At 36.3% G+C, this 19,061-nt stretch overlaps 1 protein-coding gene across 4 annotated transcripts in view; it reads left to right on the top strand.

Annotated features, from left to right (window-relative positions):
• Positions 1-4,535: 4,535 nt before the first annotated feature.
• The window catches only part of FAP (fibroblast activation protein alpha), a 71,635-nt gene continuing 57,109 nt past the window's right edge, over positions 4,536-19,061 (top strand). The window contains exons 1-3 of one of the 4 annotated variants that reach the window (XM_082630325.1): positions 4,536-4,748; positions 6,015-6,195; positions 6,528-6,612. In XM_082630325.1, coding sequence (XP_082486451.1) covers positions 6,190-6,195; positions 6,528-6,612 — 91 coding nt within the window. In that variant the 5' untranslated portion in view covers positions 4,536-4,748; positions 6,015-6,189. The other 3 variants (XM_082630328.1, XM_082630324.1, XM_082630326.1) reach the window with 3 other exon arrangements.

Here is a 19,061-nt window from a genome sequence, read left to right as displayed (position 1 = left end):
TTTTCCTACTTGTCCTTCTTAGTGTCTTTATTTTTCTTTCATGTTTTAAGGTTTGGATTCTTCTTTTTTTAAAAAAATATTATCCTTGTCTACTGATACTTGGTTTTTGTAGCAGACATAAAAATGAGGGAAGAACGGAGAGACCCTGTTATGCAGGTGGGGCTTGTCAGCTGGTGGGTTTTGTTTAAGGAGAAGGGGTCAGGAAGCCCTTGAGCTGGAGGACTGAATTTACTTTGTTGCACTGACTCCCAACTGGCTCCTCTGGTACTCCACAACAGTAGTTTAATATCTCTTAAAATTTAATCCTTTGTTTTTTGCCCGGGGTAAATGCTCAGCTGCAGATTGTTTTGCATCCAGAGATGAAGAGTCCATATATGGATATCTAACTAGCCTCCTTTTTTCCAACACCATTTCTCTCTCCTACCCTCAGTGGTAAATGCCATTTCAATTCTGGAACTGTTCCATGCAAGTTTCTTTCTAGATGTGTCCCAGGCAGTTGCTATTTCTGCTCTGCTTTATCCACTGGTGATACTCTCTCCACCTCTCCATTGTTACATGCCTTATACTTTTCTTCCTTTTGCAATCAGTTTAATCATGTTTCAGAAGGCAAAGAAATTGATGTACATGTTCATTCTACCAGTTTGATCTGGGAATCTCTCCAAATCTTTTATAAAGAGTTTAGAATGTGAGTCAGTGTATTTCTTCCCCCTCCACAAGTATTGCCATAACTTGAGGTAAATTAAGTTCCCAGATAAACATCTCAAATGACTCCCTTGCCTCTCACTGTTTTGACAACTATTTATATCTCTAGGTAACTTCACTTCTTTCCTCTTCCTCAGTCACTACTTCTGTATCCACACCTTAGACCTTGTCAGCACTTTGAACTGAAAGCTTAAACTGAAACCTGCTCCTTTCTGGTAACAACTTCTTTACTTCCTATTCTATCACTGGCCTCATCAAGATATCCAGCTTATTAGCCCATCTAATATCTTCCTTCTGCTTTACCTCCTCCTAGATCCAGTCTCGATTACACATCCCATCACTATACCTATATATACCCTCTTGGCAGAAACTTAAACATGGACCAGTCAAATCGTGTTATAGAATAAGACCGTTTGGGTTCATGTGCCATTGCTACTGCCCACATTGCTCATGAACACATAGTCATAAGCTATATGACTGTGAGGGAGTTACTTACATTTTCTGTGCATCCATGTCCTTATGTTTCAAATGAAGATCATAATGGCACTAATGTTCTGAAGATGAAATGAGAGAGTACAGGTGCCGTGCTTAGAAAAATGTCAGGATTAATAAAAGTGTTCAGTAAGCATTAGCTATTAGGAGTAATATTCTCTACTCTAAAATACTAGTGAAGTAGCAGTGTCTTTAATAAGTTTTATCAAAGTATATAAAATGTTTACACATTCAATTTAAACTATTTAATATGATCAAACCTACTGATTAACTACTTCTAAGGAAATGTAATATTTGCATTTTTATTTTTTATTTTTTAAAATTTATTTATTTTATTTTACTTATCATTGGCTGTGTTGGGTCTTCATTGCTGCACACAGGCTTTCTCTACTTGCGGCGAGGGGGGGCTACTCTTCGTTGTGGTGCGCAGGCTTCTTATTGTGGTGGCTTCTCTTGTTGCAGAGCACAGGCTCTAGGCACGCAGGCTTCAGTAGTTGCAGCACGTGGACTCAGTAGTTGCAGCTCACAGGCTCTAGAGCACAGGCTCAGTAGTTGTGGCGCACGGGTTTATTTGCTCTACGGCTTGTGGGGTCTTCCTGGACCTGGTCTCGAACCCATGTCCCCTGCATTGGCAGGCAGATTCTTAACAAGTGTGCCACCAGGGAAGTCCAATATTTGCATTTTTAAACTGCATCAAAACACCCAAAGAAACAGATTGTTTCCCTACTGTTTCTTTTCTAATCCAACTTGACTGTTAACTCTCTGGGCCACTAAGGAGATCTTGCCCTAATTATTAGAGGATAATAAACCACTGGCATCTAATTATAACATCTATTAAGAAAGTAGGTATCAATTACAAACTAGGAGGCATGTTGTTTCATATTCTCCCTCTTGTAACAACTGGGGTTTTAGAAAATAAATCAGATTCAAAAGTAGTTTAAGCTGTATCATTTTTCATTGTTGCTGTTATGTCATGTCTTCCAGATCTATAACTATGCGATAGTTACTATGAGCTTTGACAATCTTAGCTCTTCTTTTTTTTATTATTATTAGTTATTTTATTTATTTATTTAGGTTGTGCCAGGTCTTAGTTGCGGGTCATGCGGTCCTCAGTTGTGGCATGCAAACTCTTAGTTGCAGCATGCATGTGGGATCTAGTTCCCTGACCAGGGATCGAACCAGCATCCCCTGCATTGGAAGGCAGATTCTTAACCACTGTGCCACCAGGGAAGTCTCAATCTTAGCTTTTCTTAGCTTAGGTCTCAAATATCTTTGATGTTGGATATTCTGATGAATTCCTTAATTTAAACAAGTCCCTGGAGGAAGACCTTCTAACCCCAGGTACTATATAATATAGTGCTCTGATTATTAGACCTCAATTCTAACAAAACTCTAACCAAGTTAACATTTTGGACACAGTCCCTGCAGAGTAAGACTGTGGTCTTTTGAGGCATGTGTAACAATGTCCTCTGAAGATGTGAGGATTACGCATATTTTAGCTGTAATTATTTTACCATCACTCCCTTAAGATGTCTTTCAAAAGAAAATCAAAGAGATGTTAATTAAAATTTTTACTTATTTATTTTTAAAAACACATTTATTGCTTTGGAATCAACTTCAGGAATTATCATAAAGAAGCAATATAACATAGTAACATTGGTTCCTGTTGGAATCTTAGGCAAGTTACCTAATATTTCAGGGCTCCATTTCCTAATCATTAAAATGAGTTTTGGTATGAGTTAAATGAAATATATTAAAACATTTCGTATAAAACAGTTGACAGGAAATTTTTACCAAATCTGAGGAATCAAATGGGCAGGCATGGCCTTCTTTGGAGCAAATTTTTATTTTAGAGTATCACTCAAACTTAAATAATCTATTTTAGCTTTTGGTTAATGAATGTATGTCTCTTTCTTATCTCCCTACCCCCAATTAAAAACACAACATCCTTATTTATGCTTTCAGCATTATCTTAACCCTCATACTGTAGGAATATATAGCTGAATGTGTTTTCTGGGAAAACATCTAAATCAAAATCATTTTTGGCAGGCACACAGTGGCTATTACTAAATAGTTCTAGAAAGCTCTCTTAGCAAGCTAAGGATTTATGTTATAGTTAACTTATCCAGTGGGCTTACTAAAATGCAGTCATATTCTAAATTAAGCCTTAGAAGGTCCATCTCTGGAAAAAGCTCACTGAGCCTCTACTATCCTAATTCTTGCTCTTAATTTTTTACAGGCCAAAGTCATGCTTTCTGTTTTTGGAGCAATGAATAGATCCAGAGTTGCTTTCTGAGAAAAGTCCCAGTCTTGGCAAAAATAGGACTTGAATTAAGAATCACAAACATGAGCCATGTTTATTTTCTGTCTCTCCTTCTGAGTCCATGAAGCAGTCAACAAACCCAGAAAAGTAGGTTCTTTTCTACTAAGCACAAACTTAGCTTCAGGCTCATTCTCAGCAAGAGCTCCAGAGAGGGAAAAGAAACAAATATGTAAGGACTTACATGACAAGCTTGTAGAAGAATGTAAGCTTCCTGAAGATGTAGACTGTAGCTTATTCATATTTGTTTTCCCAACAAAAATATTGACTAGATATTAACTAACTGTATAAAATAAGAATAGTAGTCAGTTTCCTCAATGTTTAAAAATGTTAGTATAAGCATTTTCATTTTGACTGTAAAAGGAGAAAAAGTCAGTGAAGATGTTATAATATTAAAAGAATCTAAATTTTTTTTTGTGGGAGTACTTGTTTGGATGAAAATTAGAGCACTTACACATTATCTCAAAGGGATGGACATTTGTAGTTCTGTTATAAGCAATGTATCCCTAACTCATGGAATCAGATGGAAAAAATCTTGACATCTTTATTTCTGCAGTCAGTCTCATTTTTCTTAAAACCATTCAAACCAGTCAGAATTTTCCAGAAGTTGCAGTTTGAATCACCCAACCATCCAAGGAAAAAACAAACAAAACTAAAGAAATGTGTTTTAGCCTATAATTTTCCTTCTCACTAACAGTTTCCATTTAAATTTCTCCCTCTTAAAGCACCCTGATTTCTCCTTAGATCCTGTCAAAATGATTTTTTTTGCAGACACCCACACTTGACTGCAGTCCTAAGTGGTACTCAGACCAGTCACACGTCAGTGCATTTTTAATTGCTAAAGCCAAGAGTAACCATTTTAATCACGCCCTAATCATTTATTATAGTCAGTTTCTCTTCAGGATGTAAAGTCGTGGGAATAACTCACTAAAAAGTACTTGAGGACTTTGAGGCTTTGGCAGGCTGGGACAGCACTTCTGAGAACACGTGTGAATTTTCCAAAGAAGGCAATCAATCCAAGAGGACTCACATGGGAGCAGTCCATTTGGGACCTGGTTGGTGGCTTTTATCTTGGATTTGAGGATTTCACGATCACACGGAGATGCCTACAAGCATATAGCATAACTCGGATGTTTATCTTAATGTATGCTTCAGTTTGTAAAGAGCTGGCCCCATCAACTGGAAAGGAAGGAGGGGCTCCTCTCTAACTCATGGTGGTTACACCTCTCTGCCAGTAAGTGCTTAATGACTCATTTTCCTCAACAGAAGTTTCATAAGGCTGGAATTCAGGGAGGGATGTCTGGAGAATGTTTAAGAGGAAGTTCATAAGCCACCGTCCTGCTCTTTGCTGGAGAAAGCCTCCCATGGTAATCAGACCAGTTGAATAAAGCAAACAGCAAAAGATTTCAGGAACATTTCCTCATAACTTTTCATGAAAAATCCATGAAAGCTCACCACGAAGTTTGTTTTAGTCAGGTTGTGACCATTACAAATGTCCGAAGAAGAAAACCATTAGTGGAAGAACTAAAAGACAGTAGGTTAACAACCGTATTTATGTGGAATAACAGAATCTATCCAAATGAATTGCATTGAACCAGCCAATATACTCCAAGAAACTGGTGTGTGTGTGTGTGTGTGCATATGTGTGTGTGTGTTTTAATTCAGACTACCATTTTACTGATGTCAAGTTGACCGATTGCTTTGGATTTATGTAAATTTATCCAAAATGAAATTGTACATACAACTTACTTCTCTTTTCAAACACTTTTTTATTTATTTTAAAGGCTTTATAATTACTAACTGTTCTCCTCTCTCAGAAGCTATTCTGAGAGGGAAGCAAAAATATCACTTTTGCAAAGCCATTTTCATTCTTTCAAAGGTCTGCTGGTAAATTATTCTTACTGATCTTTCCATCTTTCTGGCCTGTGCATACACACCTAACCCATCCTAAATTTCACCAGATGGCATTTTATTTCTTTAAAGTAAAGCAGTCGTGGGTTTAGACAGTTGAATTTTTAAACTTCTGTATTTACTGAAAGTGCATATGGTGCTATATGGACAAAGAAATTGTGCTGAAAGAAAAACATTTCTGTCTGCAGTACCTCATAATCTCCCAGAGGAAGAAAAGAAATTGCAGTAATGTGGTGTCTTTCTCACAAAATCTTATATGACTTTAATTTTCTTCCTGCTAAAAATGAGATATATGTGTACTGTACACACCTGGAATTTATATTATTTTAAATTCTTCTTTTGGTTGCAAATAGAAAGATTATCCAAAACCCAATGACTTGCCAATGTGATCTGTAAGTGATTTCTAGAAGAAAATGAAACAAAAACCTGAACTTGTAAAAAATAATTTAAAAAAAACTTCTGTGTGGCAACGTAAGCAGATGTTGGTGTAGAATTTACAAGGATGAGAATGCTATAAAACCTCCCTTGAGCCACTCACAGTTCATTTCAAGGCCAAGAACGCCCCCAAAATCTGTTTCTGATTTTACAGAAATCTTTTGAAATTTGGCACGGTATTCAAAAGTCTGTGGAAAGAAAAAAAACCCTTGCCCTAGCTTCGGCTTCCAACTACGAAGACAGACTTACTTCTTTCAACGTTTTTCACAGATCCGGTGACCCACGCTCTGAAGTCAGAATTAGCTAACTTTCAAAAACATCTGGAAAAAATGAAGGTTAGTATATGCAGCCTCAGATACTTGCTAAAGCATGGGGGCTGGCTGAATTGAGCGCAATCAGAGTTCTCTATCGTTTAGAAGGTGAGGATTTGTACATAAGTATGTACTTCCTGGAGTGGGTTGGGATTGGGAAATTTGTTCTAAATATACTGTAGAAACATTTCTCCTTGCAGAGCTGGAAGAATTCCAGCAATTATAGCCAGATCAGTGGAAGACAATCAAAAGCTTTATGGGGAGGGAGAAAGAGGATTTAGGTGTAAACAAAAGCTTGCCAATTCTACTATTTAGCAGAAACCATTTATATGTCTAATTTTCTTTATTTTATGTAGACATGGTTAAAAATTGTACTTGGAGTTGCCACTTCTGCTGTGCTTGCCTTATTGGTGATGTGCATTGTCTTACGTCCTTCAAGAGGTAAGAATTTTCTCTAATTTGCTCTGTCTGCCTAGAATAGTTCAGAAAATGCACTAGTGCTTGGTCACAAGTGATCGAACATTTCCTAAGTGCTTATTTTCCAAAGTAAATCTGTTATTTCTAAGAAGACTTATAAGCTCCCAGATATGTTGTTGAGCAACCAGAAATACTGAGGAATGTAAGGCATGGGTAGGAAGAGGTTTCCAGTATTATTTCAGCAATAGAAAAACCTGAGTGCTCTTCTATATCACCCCTACATCTCTGCAAAGTATGTGCTAAATTCCAAGCTTTGACAGGCCTTTAGAGACAATATTTTTAACTAACATTGCTTTCGTTATTGGATTGCCTCATGGAAAGTAAAGATGAGTAAGAATGGAAAAGTTAAAACAGAACCTATGGAAATTTTTATTATGAGTCTTTCCAAAAATTTAGGGAGGCAGTCAAGAATAGAGATCTCGAGAATAGCTGCATAGAAAAAGTGAAATTGTTGTTCTAGATGCAGTAGCCAAGAAAATCAAGTTAGAAGACTAAATATTATTAAGCAAGCGTTATGTTTAGTTATAAATTTATCCTTTTTAGAAAAGCTTAGATTAAGACTGATCTCACTTTGCTAAAACTTGGGAGACTGATGTTGGGGGCTAGTTTGGATTTAAATTAAGACTCTGTCTATAAATATTTCAGTAATATTAGAGAAATAGATTTTTATGAAACTCTGAAAAGAAGCTCAAGTTCTAAACAGGAAAAATGTACAATAATAACAAGTCTTCTGCCTTGGGGTCCAGGGAAAGCAAAAAAGTTTGTACAGGCAAATATTAAAATCTTATGATAGCTAAAGTGGAAAATATCTTTGGTTAAAAGCTAACTGACAGTAAAGGAAGATCAATGACCAGCCTTTAGCTGAAGAAAGTATGAGTCCTGAATGATTTGTTGCTTTAAAAAATGAAATATAGAAAAATATTTTGAAAATTTCAAAATGCTCATGGGATTTTCACAGAATTACAAAATGAAGAGGTTAACCAATAAAACAAAGGCAATGTTCTTGTATCTTCAGTGTTGATTTTCAGTCCTCATTCCTCTCTGCTAGCACAAGATTATTCTGAGGTTGTTGAGATAAACTGAGTTCATATTTTTTATATTTTTTCAAGTTAAAATTATTTTCAGACCGGTGTCTTTCCTCATTTGGGGGCCATATTTTCCTCACACCAGCAATTGTCAGGTAGTAAATTAGTTCCTATTGGCCCTTTGGATGTTAATACATTCAAAATTAGTTCCTGAATTTTAAAGAAAACTCCCCAATACTTGAAATGGACACTTTGTTCCATCAGAAACAAATGTTCTGAGAACAAAAGTGTGTGGATTTTATGGTGAGCCTGCACCTTGTCTACAGGCAAGGATGGGTTGCATTTGCACTTTGGAATTATAGAGTCATAATTTCTAATAAGAAATATACTACAGTTATAATATGTAAGTATACACATTCATAGATATTTGTCTAATTTTATATAATCCCAATCCTTACCCTCTCCCCAAGTTTAACATAGATATATGTTATAATCTACATATATTATAAAAGCCCTATGTTCTTTATAAGCTAATTTTCTGTTTCAACCAACAGGAGATTCTCAGAGCAAAGTAATTTTCAGATAGAGTGAAATAATCAGTTTAAGCTTCAGATGAAATTTTATTTATTTATTTATTTATTATAAGTCTTTTTGAAGTAATTTAATATTTTATTTATTTATTTATTTGGGGCTGCATTGGGTTTTCTTCACTGTGCGTGGACTTTCTCTAGTTGTGGCGAGCGGGGGCTACTCTTCGTTGCGGTGTGCAGGCTTCTCATTGTGGTGGTTTCTCTTGTTGCAGAGCACAGGCTCTAGGTGCACAGGCTTCAGTAGTTGTGGCACGCGAGCTCAGTTGTTGTGGTGCACGGGCTTAGTTGCTCCACGGTATGGGTATGTGGGATCTTCCCGGACCAGGGCTTGAACCCGTGTCCCCTGCATTGGCAGGCAGATTCTTAACCACTGCACCGCCAGGGAAGTCCCAAATGAAATTTTAGTACTGTTTCAGCAACAGAAAATCATAAAAAAGCTGAGAACTATTTTCTTCCATAGTACCATTCTTTTTCTATTCTAAATTTGCTGAAGAACTTATCAGAATGTCACTTAAGTAAATTGTACAGGGGACACTTTATTTATCTACTTTCCTGAGCAGGACTGGGGTTGAAACTCTTCTTGCCTTGAGTCAGTGGCCCAGGCAGCCCTGATGTGAAGTGTACTCTGATGACTTCCCTCTTTTCTCCTCACACCCTGCTCCTCAGCCAACCCCAGTGTGGAACTTCAGGTCCAGTTCTCAGTCTCACATCTGCCCAGTGGCTGGTGAGGGAGAATCTGAGGTGGCAAGGCAGGAGAAGGGAAGGAGAAAGGGGAAGGAAGAACGGAAAATTCAGAGCCAAATAAGCTTCTCTTTAGCCTTCTTTTCACGCTTTTTCACGCTTCATCAGAAATCCGATTACGTCACATTTGCCTTAAGTGCCCTCGTATTCCTAACCCAAGATATATGCGCCAGCATAAGAACAGTCTTCCTTTGATAAAGTTAAAGACCCCCTATGAAACACTCATTCATTTATTTATATAATAACAAATGAAGTCCCACTAGTTAGTCCCACTAAACTAACTGAGTTCCACCTACCCATCATTGTGCTAGTTGGGGAAACAAAGATACTGCAGTTTAGACTTTCTTCTGAAAGCACGGTAAGCACCCAGAATGGATGCTCAGTCATCACCACGAATATGAGATCAGGAGTTCACTGAGACCACTGGCTCACTTAAACCACTGAGTCTAAGTGAAAGGAGAAGAGAGAGGGGCTTTTCCAAGGAGGGAGCAGGTCCCAGGAACACCAATCTCAGGATTAAAAGAGCTTTGGAGGAATTAGGCAGGATTTTAGGAACAAATAGGGCAATGGAATGGTGAAATGAGAAAGATTCGTTTAGCTCACTCACATAATAATAAAAATAACAGACAACTTTGTTTGGGATTGCCAAGTTTTCCCATTTTTATTTTCACAAAATGGGAAACACATATGAGTTTCCACCCCTTAGACCCAGGCCATCCTCCTTGGCCTCAGCCTACTTCTTCAACCTATTCCCTTTCTTTTCTCCTGTCTCTATTTTTTCTCTTGAGATTCTTCTTCTCAGGCATCACTCCTCTTCCTGTGTAAAGATGCAACCAAACCAAGAGTGGAAACTAAACTCCTCACCTTTTCCTCATTTTCGCCAACCCCAAGGATAAATACAGGACTTTTTGTTTCAAGAGATATACAGAGGTGACAAAACAAAAACCAAACAAACAAAAAGCTAGAATTGGAAAGTAACAGAAGCTACAGAATTTTGCAAGTAAATTCTATATCGCCTTGCTTCATGATTAATAGTTTCTGAATTCCTGGACGTTTGTGAAAGGAATTGTGGGAGCTGTCTGCACTTTTCTTGATTTCTGTCAAGTATAGAGTTCCCTACATGGTGATAAGCAAACACTCAATAAACACTAACTATTTTTTTCTAAGATTTCTAACATTTTGTAGCAGCTTAATAAATGGTAGCTACCATTTTATTGTGCTCTCCATCCTAGCACACAAAGATGGCAACTAGGCCTTCTGTGTGATGTATTTTGATTTCAACAATGCTCTTCTTAAGTCTGAGAATAGGGAGTACTTATCCCTGGACACCATCCCTGTTCCTATCCCCCACCTCCTTGGATCAAAAACAAATATTTTTTTCAGAAATTTTGTGTGCAAGGCCCTCATAAAGGATATTGGCAGCTCTGAGGCAAAAGCAAGATTGAAGAAAGGAAGAGATATGATAAAGGAAGCTGAGGTGGGTGAGGGTTCAGAATAAGACTGAGTGAGAGAGAAAGAAGAGGGACATTATGTAGTGTGGAGAAATCCAAGTTCTCCTGGGCAGGGAGGGCCTCCAGTACCTTCTGTGAAAGGAGAACCATCATTAGCTTAGCCTCAGATCTCCCTGAAGTCCTCCTGTTTACCTTTGCACACTTTTTCTTTTATTGTTTTTTTTGTTGTTGATGTTGGTGGTGGTGGTTTTGGCCTGCAGTGTTTTATACAAGTTTGTATTAGTTGTCAACTTTTTAAAATCAGAAAGATTTCACATAGAAATGTACACTTTTGGCTTCTTTTTAAATATTAGATCTGGCAACATTGGGCCCAAGGTAATAGTCAGCTGAGAAGCCGTTGTCTTTAGATTGACAATGAATTCTCCAGTTTGCTACATACCCCAATAGAAAATAGAAAATATTTTCTATTTTATTTACACAAGGTACCATATTCACTTACAACATCTGCTTGACTCCTATAAACACTTGGATTTTTAATCTTTGGACTGAAGAAGCTATAGTATTCTTCCTGAGATTAAAAATAACAATCTACTGAATATGAAAAAACAGAGATTAACATCCATAGTTATCCATTATCCACAATGCCCAGTCCACTGTGTTCCAGGATACTTTGGTTATTTGTTCAATGAATTATTTATTGAGCACCTTCTAAATATCAGGCACAGGTATAAGGCATGAATGACAAGGTCTCTGGCCTTAGGAAAGGACAATCTGATAATAAACAAGTAAATAAGTGAATTAATAGAGTATTTCAAATTCATAAAAGTGCTACAGAAAGCAACTGGAGTGGAGGCTGTTAGACATCTAGGGCTGCCATGACAAAATATCACAGACTGGGTGGCTTAAACAACAGAAATTTATATTCTTACACTTCTGGAGGCTGGAAGTCCAGGATCAAGGTATAGTCAGGTTTAGTTTTTCTGGAGGCTTCTCTCCTTGGCTTGTAGATGGCTGCCTTCTTGTTTTGTCCTCATATGGCTTTTCCTCTGTGCATGTACACTCCTGGTGTCTCTTCTTCTTCCAATAAGGGCACCACCAGTTCTATCAGATTAAGCCTCCACCATTATGGTCTTATGTAATCTTAATTACCTTGTTAAAGGACTTACCTACAAATACAGTTCCATTGAGGGTTAGAGTTTCAATTTATGTATTTTGGGGGGACACAATTCAGTTCATAACAGAAGTGGTCAAGGAAGCCTTCTCTGAGATGATATTTGAGCCAAGACCTTAAGGATGGAAGGACGCAAGCTGGGGGCTAGATCCTCAATGCAGAGAGAAAAGCAGATACAAAGGCTCTGAAGCAGGAAAGTATATTTGGGAAGTTCAAGGAATCAAAAGGAAAGTGATAGCTGTGAGGCCAAAATTATGTAAACAAATGAACACAGGAAAATACATATATACATATGTACTTATGACTGTACACACATATAAAATTTACAGTGATTGCTTACTTAAGTAAGTAATACCTTATATAATTTATTTCAGAAGATATCTGAAGTCACAGATGATTTAGACAGAATATAAATCAATATTTTATAAGAATAAATATCATTTAGAATGTCTATATTTTAGGCAGAAAACCATTGCTATTATTATCATTATTGTTACTATTACTACTATTATAACCTCAACAATCACTTTTTATAAAATAAGATATTTGTGAGACCAAATTATCATCAAAGGAGATGTGAATATGTTTTTAAGGCTTAAAATTTTCCCAGTATCAACATTCAGAACTGTGAAACAGATTCCCTCAAATATCTTAAGAGTTTTAAGCTTATTTATTCACTGTTCTTTTGGAGTTTGGAGGAAATATGGGGAAGTCTAAAGTGCTGAGGAAAAGTTTCAGAAAGTTCATGGACATAACAGAGCTTTTGAGTTGAGTGTAAACACATCAACCTTGCAGATTATATTTCTCTACTTTGCACTTGGATTTTAAAATCACAGAAGACGAATCTTGGAAAATTCTTTGAGTTTTGTCAAATTCTACATAATTTAGAAAATAATCCAAGTCTTTGGATGACTCCCACTATGCAGAGGAGTTTACCTGTCTCTGATTTCCAAAGTGAATTGTTACAACTTACACAAGAATATCTAGTCATATATAGTCCTTGAGAAAAACATGTTCTAAAGTTCAAATAGGGGAGGTGGAATCAAGGCTAAAGGTTCTTAAGAACCAGAGACAGTCAAACTGAGCCTTAAAATCTAGCAACATGTTAGGCATAAATTAAAATAATGTTTCAATGGGATAATCAACACTAATCAGTCTTTTACTTACTTATTGGTTATTATATAGAGAGCAAAAAATTTATTTTTCATTTTAGTATCCTTGTGAATTAACCAAAATTATGTAGTAAAAACAGAATAATTTACAATCTTTATTAACCTTTATTCCTGTTAATAATTTAAAAAATAGGGTTGCTTAATACCTAAATTAAATTTTTTTCAAACTGATTATGGTTTTTATACTTGGTAGAAAAACTGATATGATAGGACTCCTTAAAGGAACAGGATAGAAAAACTGTCAAAAAATCAGATAACTTAGAAGAAAAGAACAGATTTCTAGAAAGATACAAACTACCACAATTCACTCAAGAATAAATAGAAAACCTGAATAGAACTATAACAACTGAAGAAATTGACTTAGTGATTTTTAACTTCCTGCCAAGAAAACCCCAAGCCCAGCTGGCTTTACTGGTAAACTCTACCAAACTTTTTAAGAATTATTACCAATCCTTCACAAACTCTTCCAAAAAATAAAGGAGAACACGTCTCAACTCATGCTGTAAGGCCAGTATTACTGTGATACCAAAAATATTCAAAAACATTACAAGAAAAGAAGTTACAGACCAGTAGTAGTTACAGACCAGTATTTATTATGAATATAAATGGAAAAACACTCAACATAATACTAGCAAGCCAAATCCAGCAATGTATAAAAAGGACCATTCACCAAGACCAAGTGAGATTTATCCCAAGAATGCAAGGTTTAATATCCAAAAATCAATTACTATAATAAGCTATATTAATAGAAAAAAGGACAAAAACAACATGGTCATTTCAATAGACACAGAAAAAGTATTTAACAAAACACAGCAGCCTCTCATTGTAAAAACACTCTGCAGACTAGAAATAGGAGGAATTTCCTCTATCTGACAAAGGGCATCCACAAAAACCTCACAGCTAACATCACACTGCTGAAAGATTCAGTGCTCTTCCCCTAAGATCAAGAACAAGACATCAAGTCTGCTCTTACTTCAGTTTAATATTTTATTGGTGGTTGTAACCAGGGCAATTAGATAAGGAAAAGAAATAAAAAGTATCCAGACTGGAAAGGAGAAAGTAAAACTATCTCTATTTGCAGATGACATTGTTTATAGAAAATCCTAAGGAACTCACCAAAAAATATTGGGACTAATAAACAAGTTGAGAAAATTTGCAAAACACAAGATCAATATATAAAAAATCAACTGGATTTCTATACATTACCAATAAACAATACAAAAAAGATATAAATAAATGGAAAGAGATCCTATATTTATAGATCAGAAAACAGTATGTTTAAGAGGGCAATACTCCCCAAATTTATCCACACATTAAATGCAGTCCCTATCCAAATCCCAGATGACGTTTTTTTTTTGCAGAAATTGACAAGCTGATTCCAAAATTCATATGGAAATGCAAGGGATCCATAATAGCTATATTGAAAATGAAGAACAAAGTTGGAGGAATCACACTTTCTTATTTCAAAACTTACTACAAAACTTACATAATCAAGACCATGTGATACTGGCATAAGGATAGACATATAGGGACTTCCCTGGTGGCGCAATGGTTAAGAACCCACCTGCCAGTGCAGGGAACACAGGTTTGAGCCCTGGTCTGGGAAGATCCCACATGCCATGGAGCAGCGAAGCCCGTGTGCCACAACTACTGAGCCTGCGCTCCAGAGACTGCGAGCCACAACTACGGAGCTCGCATATCACAACTACTGAAACCCATGCGCCTAGAGCCCTTGCTCTGCAACAAGAGAAGCCCCCACTCACTGCAACTAGAGAAAGCCTGAGCGTAGCAACAAAAACCCAACGCAGCCAAAAATAAATAAATAAATAAATAAAGGATAGACATATAGATCAATCAAATAGAACTGAGAGCTCAGAAATAAGTGTAAAAGCCTTACATTTATGGTTAATTGATTTTCAATAAGGATGCCATAGCAACTTAATGGAGAAAGTCTTTTCAACAATTGGACAACTGGATATCAACATGCAAAAAATGTTGGACCCACTTCCTCACACCATACATAAAAATTAACTCAAAATGGATCAAAGACATATATGTAAGAGCTAAAACTATAAAACACTTAAAAACAAAACCTAGGAATAAATCTTCTTGTCCTTGGATTAGGCAGTGGTTTCTTAGACATGACCCAATGCGCAAGCAACAAAGGAAAAAGTACATAAATTGGACTTCTTTGAAATTTAACACTTCAGTTGCAAAGGCTATCATCAAGGAAGTGAAAAGACTACCCACAAAATGGGGGGAAAAATGTTCGCACATACATACATCTGATATGCAACTTGCATCCAGAATATATTTTTTAAAACTCTTACAAATCAATAATAAAAGGCAAATAACCAAATTCAAAAAATAGACAAAGGATAGACATTTACCCCAAAGAAGATATAAAAGTGACCAATAAGCTCATGAAAAGAGACTCAACATGATTAAGGTCACCACAGAGCACTGAGTAGAATTCCCTGTGCTATACAGTAGGTTCTCATTAGTTACCTATTAGACATACTGATTTTGAAGTGCCTGTGAGATATGCAGGTGGAGATGTTAAAGAGGAAGTTTAATATATCGTCTGGATCTCAGAGAAGAAACCCAGTGAGGGGTGAGGGGTGGCAGTGGGGGTGGGTGTGAGCCAGCTAAGAAGATGTGATAGAAACCCCGGGAGAATTAAATGGTTGAGGAAAGTGACCCTTTCTGAGGTCCCAAGTAAAACTAATATAAGCCACACCACAACTTAAAGCAGAGATTAGAGGGAAATGAGCTGGCAAAGGAGACTGAGTGGGCCTTCAGATATAGATGAGGTTTATTTTCATCTTCAGGGTCACCAAAATATTTGACATTTACCAACATGTTCTTGTGCATTATGTTGACCATACCCTATGACCTTTACTGCTTCAGCGATCATGAAAAAAATAGCCCTAATTAACATAGCACAACAATAACATAATACACAAAATGAACTTACACCTGACAATAACTTTGAGTAACATATGTTGATCAGTGTTACCCGTAGAGAGAACCATGGGAAATTCTTTCAGAACTGAGAGCTACTACATTCTTCAGTGAGACATTGAAAGATTATAGCAACCTCTTTGCTTTGACAAAACTCAAACTGTCTCATTTTCTCTTAACGTTCATTTTGAGGTATAATTATTCAACCCCCCTTGTGTGTTGCTTGGTTCTTGACCTTATTTTTGTGTTTGTTTTGTCTTGTTTTATCACACGTATGCCTTCACTTTAAATCAAAAGGTAGTGGTAAAGTGTCCAGTCTCTAAGATTAGATGGAGCTGGATTTAAACCCCAGCTCTGTTATGTATTATGCAAGTTACTTTAACTCTCTAATTTCCATTTCCTAATCTGTAAAATGGTGTTAATTATAGTACTTAGAGAATTGCTGTGAGTGTTTCACAGGACCATGCATGCAGAGTGCTTGGTACTTATTAGAACTTAGTAAATTATAACACTTATTACTGGCCTAAAGCTACCTCAGTTCCATTTTTTTCAAAGTTGTCAGTCTTTGTCCAAATATAATATTAGTTTTAAATAGTTTATTTCCCAACCAAATATCTCCAACATTTGCCCCTGTGGTGTTCACTCCAAAAACAAACATGAGTTGATGCAATGGCTGGAGACATTGCCTATCTGAGGATAACATCTTTGCACAGCCAGCAGAGAGACAGGTTCAGTGTGCCTGGGAGCCCACATCATTTTCATTGGGGTGGCCTCATAAGCATCAGCTCCAAAACAAGTATGAAAGTGAGAACAAAAAGACCTACCAGCCATTCGTGTGCTCACTTAATAAACCATATTTTCTCATTTAATTTCTGATGAATATTGGAGCTGACATCAGATGTCTCTGTTCTGATACTTATTTGTAATTTTTTAGGACTAGAAAATTAAATGGCAGAAATAGAAATAGAACCCTAATAAAGAATAAATACAAAGTTTTAAGAAAGAATTAGGAGAATAGTGAATCATTATCTACTTGGGAATCATTTCTGTGAATTGTCATTTCTTGGATTTATAAGTGAAATAATTTCCAGCTGTGCTTTAAAAAGTTGAAAATGCAAATAATGAAACTATAGTAAATTGGAGTGTTTTTCAGTGTATAAATAACTGTGCTAAAGATGGGCCAAATTGACTATAGGGGCACTGTCAAGAATTAAGTGTTAAGTGAGTGTCAGTTACATATAGAAGAGAGATATGCTCTCAGAATTCTTTTCTACTTCTGCTCAGCTACTTAGAGTTTAAAAATTGTAGATGCCAAAACTAAACTTCCAAAATAATCAAAAGATTATAATTCAACATTAAAACATTATTTGGAAAAAGGCGTGAAAATCCACGTATTCATTCAGTAATTATTAGTGGAATATTTTTCAGGTGACTAGAACTTGTTTAGTGTGATTGATGCCATAGAGATGCATTTTATACTGACTTACACAGAAACACACACACACACATGCATACACACACACACACACATTCAAAACACTAGAAAACAATGACCCCTTCCCCTACCAGTGCTTTCCCTGTTATCTTGTTTAAATCTAATCTGGGGCAGAATCACTCCCTTTGCCCTTTCTCCTCTGCTCAAGGATCAGCAGAGGGAATGTACCTAAAGAAGAGTCCATCTGGACAATGAGCAAGAGGACTGAATAGGGACATAAACATTACAGGAGACCATTAACATTCCTTGAAAGCCATGATTAACATTAGCTGGGGGGAGTCTGTCCATGAAGTGTGAATTGTTATGCAGGCCAGACCCATCCACCTACCAGGGGTTTATAAGCAAGGAGCCATTCCACCGACAGGCACAGGAGAACATTGAACCAAGTACAATAGATTCAGTGAAATCACTAAATTTGGATTCTTTGCAGAAGAATCACCTGTGGGGCTTGGTAAAAACTGAAAATCAGGGCCTTATCCCCAGAGATTCTGAATCAGTAGATTTGAGATAAGGACTAGGAAACTTGCTTTTCAAACAAGCACTCCAGTTAACTCCAAGGACAAAATTTTGATACATATTTAAAGGATGGCATGTCCAGGTAGAATTATACATGAAATGTACAACATGGACAGGAGGATAAAGAGTAAGGGCAGGTGTATCTTTGGGGGAGAATTAGTGAAAACAAACTAAAATAAAATCTGTCCAGTTGATTTATTTTTTCATTCAACAAATATTTATCATGCTTCCACTGTATGCCGAGGACTGTCCTAGCTGGTACAAAGGACCAGAACTTGGATTGGAAATTCTAAGTACATGTCTTATAACTCTTAATATGTGACCTAAAGCATTGTCTTAGAGCAGATACATTACTCTATTGCATCTAAGAACATGTGGTCATTTTCAGCAGGAAGAGAAGAATGCCTAATTTAAATTCTCCCCATTTGATTTGGTATCACTCTGAGCCCAGCCTGATGCCAGGATAATCACACCTTCTGAGCCCATGTGAGGTTAGGAGTAATCACCTACCCCAAATCTGTGCCACAAGCCTATTTCCACATAAACACAGCTGGCTCCTCTGGAAGTGTTCTGTATATCCCCTTATCACTTCATTGGTGCTGGTGGGGCTTATTATCATTACAATAATTAGTAGTACAATTAATATATATTTATATTGCTTTATAGATATTGAGTTATATGACATATGTTAAGTTCTCTCTATAGATCATTGGTATTTATAACTACTATGCACCCATTTAAAATAAATGACTAACTGGGAAGTAATATGAAATATAATCTCATGTAACTTTTGAGGATAATCTAAATTAGAGGTTAAAAAGAATAAATAACTAACCTTTGAAATCTTTTTGGGAAATCTGATAAGGATCAGCATGATTATTAATGTTAAAAAAGGAAAATGAGTAAGAATTTTTAAAATAATTTGAAACTCTTGTTTTTTATAAATTGTATTTATTCATATGTGGGGTATTAGTACTAACTCTATTTATGATCATAATTGGACTATTTCACTTATGGAGCCCTAGGATGACCAAGATGTTCTAAATATAACTGATGAATTCCATTATATTAAAATAAAAGTTAACCTTAATTACATATACTAATAGCTTAATCTGAAACTGCATTTCCCATACTGTGATTTTAGTAGATATTAAAAAAACAATCCCAGTGGTCAAATTAGTTTGAGAAACAATGATCAAAAATATTTATTTGAAGACTACTGATAAGCTATGACAATAACAAAAGCTAACATTTATTGACAGCCAAGCATAGAGCTAAATGTTTCACT

The sequence above is a fragment of the Mesoplodon mirus genome (genome assembly GCF_964341445.2).
Source record: "Mesoplodon mirus genome assembly, chromosome: 8".
Classification (NCBI taxonomy): domain Eukaryota; kingdom Metazoa; phylum Chordata; class Mammalia; order Artiodactyla; family Ziphiidae; genus Mesoplodon; species Mesoplodon mirus.
This window is presented reverse-complemented; position numbering and strand designations above follow the sequence as displayed.